This window comes from Penaeus monodon, chromosome 36 (assembly GCF_015228065.2).
Source record: "Penaeus monodon isolate SGIC_2016 chromosome 36, NSTDA_Pmon_1, whole genome shotgun sequence".
In the NCBI taxonomy this organism is placed as follows: domain Eukaryota; kingdom Metazoa; phylum Arthropoda; class Malacostraca; order Decapoda; family Penaeidae; genus Penaeus; species Penaeus monodon.
The window spans coordinates 2176903-2178267 of record NC_051421.1 but is presented as its reverse complement, the minus strand read 5'-3'; the positions used below and the strand labels follow the sequence as shown (position 1 = coordinate 2178267).

Sequence of the window (1365 nt, the reverse complement as noted above, 5' to 3'; positions counted from 1 at the left end):
CGAAGCCAAATATAATTCACTGGTACTTGGCCTTGATTACTGTAAAACTCTGTTTATTTTACTGACTTTCCAGACGCTAATTATTAAACATTCATGAGCTTTATATAGTTGTTAGTGATATTGACAATTGCTCTAAACATGCATTTGCAAGACTTGGATTTCATTTGTATCTGTAATGTATATGTAATTTTTTGCTTCTTGCCATGTCCGTATTATTATTATTATTATTATTATTATTATTATTATTATTATTATTATTATTATCATTATTATCATTATTATCATTACTAAAGTATATTTCCTTCTTGTATGTACTACACAGTATTTTCCCTGCAAAATTCTTAAACTATTGTCAATACAAGTACAGAGAAATGGAATCAATTACTAGTTCTGTTTATCTCACCTGTTTATCCCTTTTCCGTGATTTCCGGAAAGATTATTCTTTATTTCTTATTGATATTTCTATCTTGATAACATGATAAGAATAATGTCAGTATCAATATTAATATCCGTAGATAATAAATCACAAAAAATCAAGGAATTGGGTAATCAGAGTGCTCACATTGGGCTTATTAATTGACTCACTGGTGGTTAAGTACTTGTGAAGCCATCTTTGTGCAACGAAATTCACAAAACTTGTACCATATACGCGTGTACTAAGGCCTAAGAACATTATATTCAATGATGATGATAATAATGATTTGAACAAGATCCTGCCTGTCTGGTAACTGGGTAATAGGATGTTACGAAAATCCTAATCATGATTACCATCATTATTCTCCTCCTCATCATCATCATTGTATCACCATCACTAACAGCATTATTATTTTTGTTATTACCATTTTTATTACTATCACCATCAGTGCCACCTTTTCCCATGCCAGTCTCTGGGCAACCTAACCGAAATAGAATATAGACCCACTGCTTTTATAATGATAAGAGTTGTCGAACTGACTAAGGCAAATAGGAACTGCTCTATTAGAGTTCTGAAATATGTTACACAATAGAAGTATTCGAAAAATGACCATTATGATGCAAAGCGATTTTGTCTCGATCATCCAGCCTTGGTATGAATCCTGTTTGGCTGATTTTGCCACATTATGCGCATGCATACTTATGTTTGCATGAATGCCTCTGTCGGTCTGTCTCTCTCTCTCTCTGCCTCTGTCTCTGTCTTGTTTTTGTTCTTCTTTTTCCTCTTCTTCTCTCTCTCTCTCTCTCTCTGCCTCTGTCTCTCTCTCTCTGTCTTCTTCTTTTTCCTCTTCGTCTTCTTTTTTTCCTTCTTTCTTCTCTCTCTCTCTCTCTCTCTCTCTCTCTCTCTCTCTTCTCTCTCTCTCTCTCTCTCTCTCTCTCTCTCTCTCCTCT

The 1365-nt window shown here is 34.2% G+C and overlaps 1 protein-coding gene across 1 annotated transcript in view; it reads right to left on the bottom strand.

Annotated features, from left to right (window-relative positions):
- Positions 1 to 978: 978 nt before the first annotated feature.
- Positions 979 to 1365, bottom strand: part of LOC119595491 — a 1637-nt gene continuing 1250 nt past the window's right edge. The window contains exon 2 of the mRNA XM_037944619.1: positions 979 to 986. Coding sequence (XP_037800547.1) covers positions 979 to 986 — 8 coding nt within the window. The remainder of the gene's footprint in view (positions 987 to 1365) is intronic.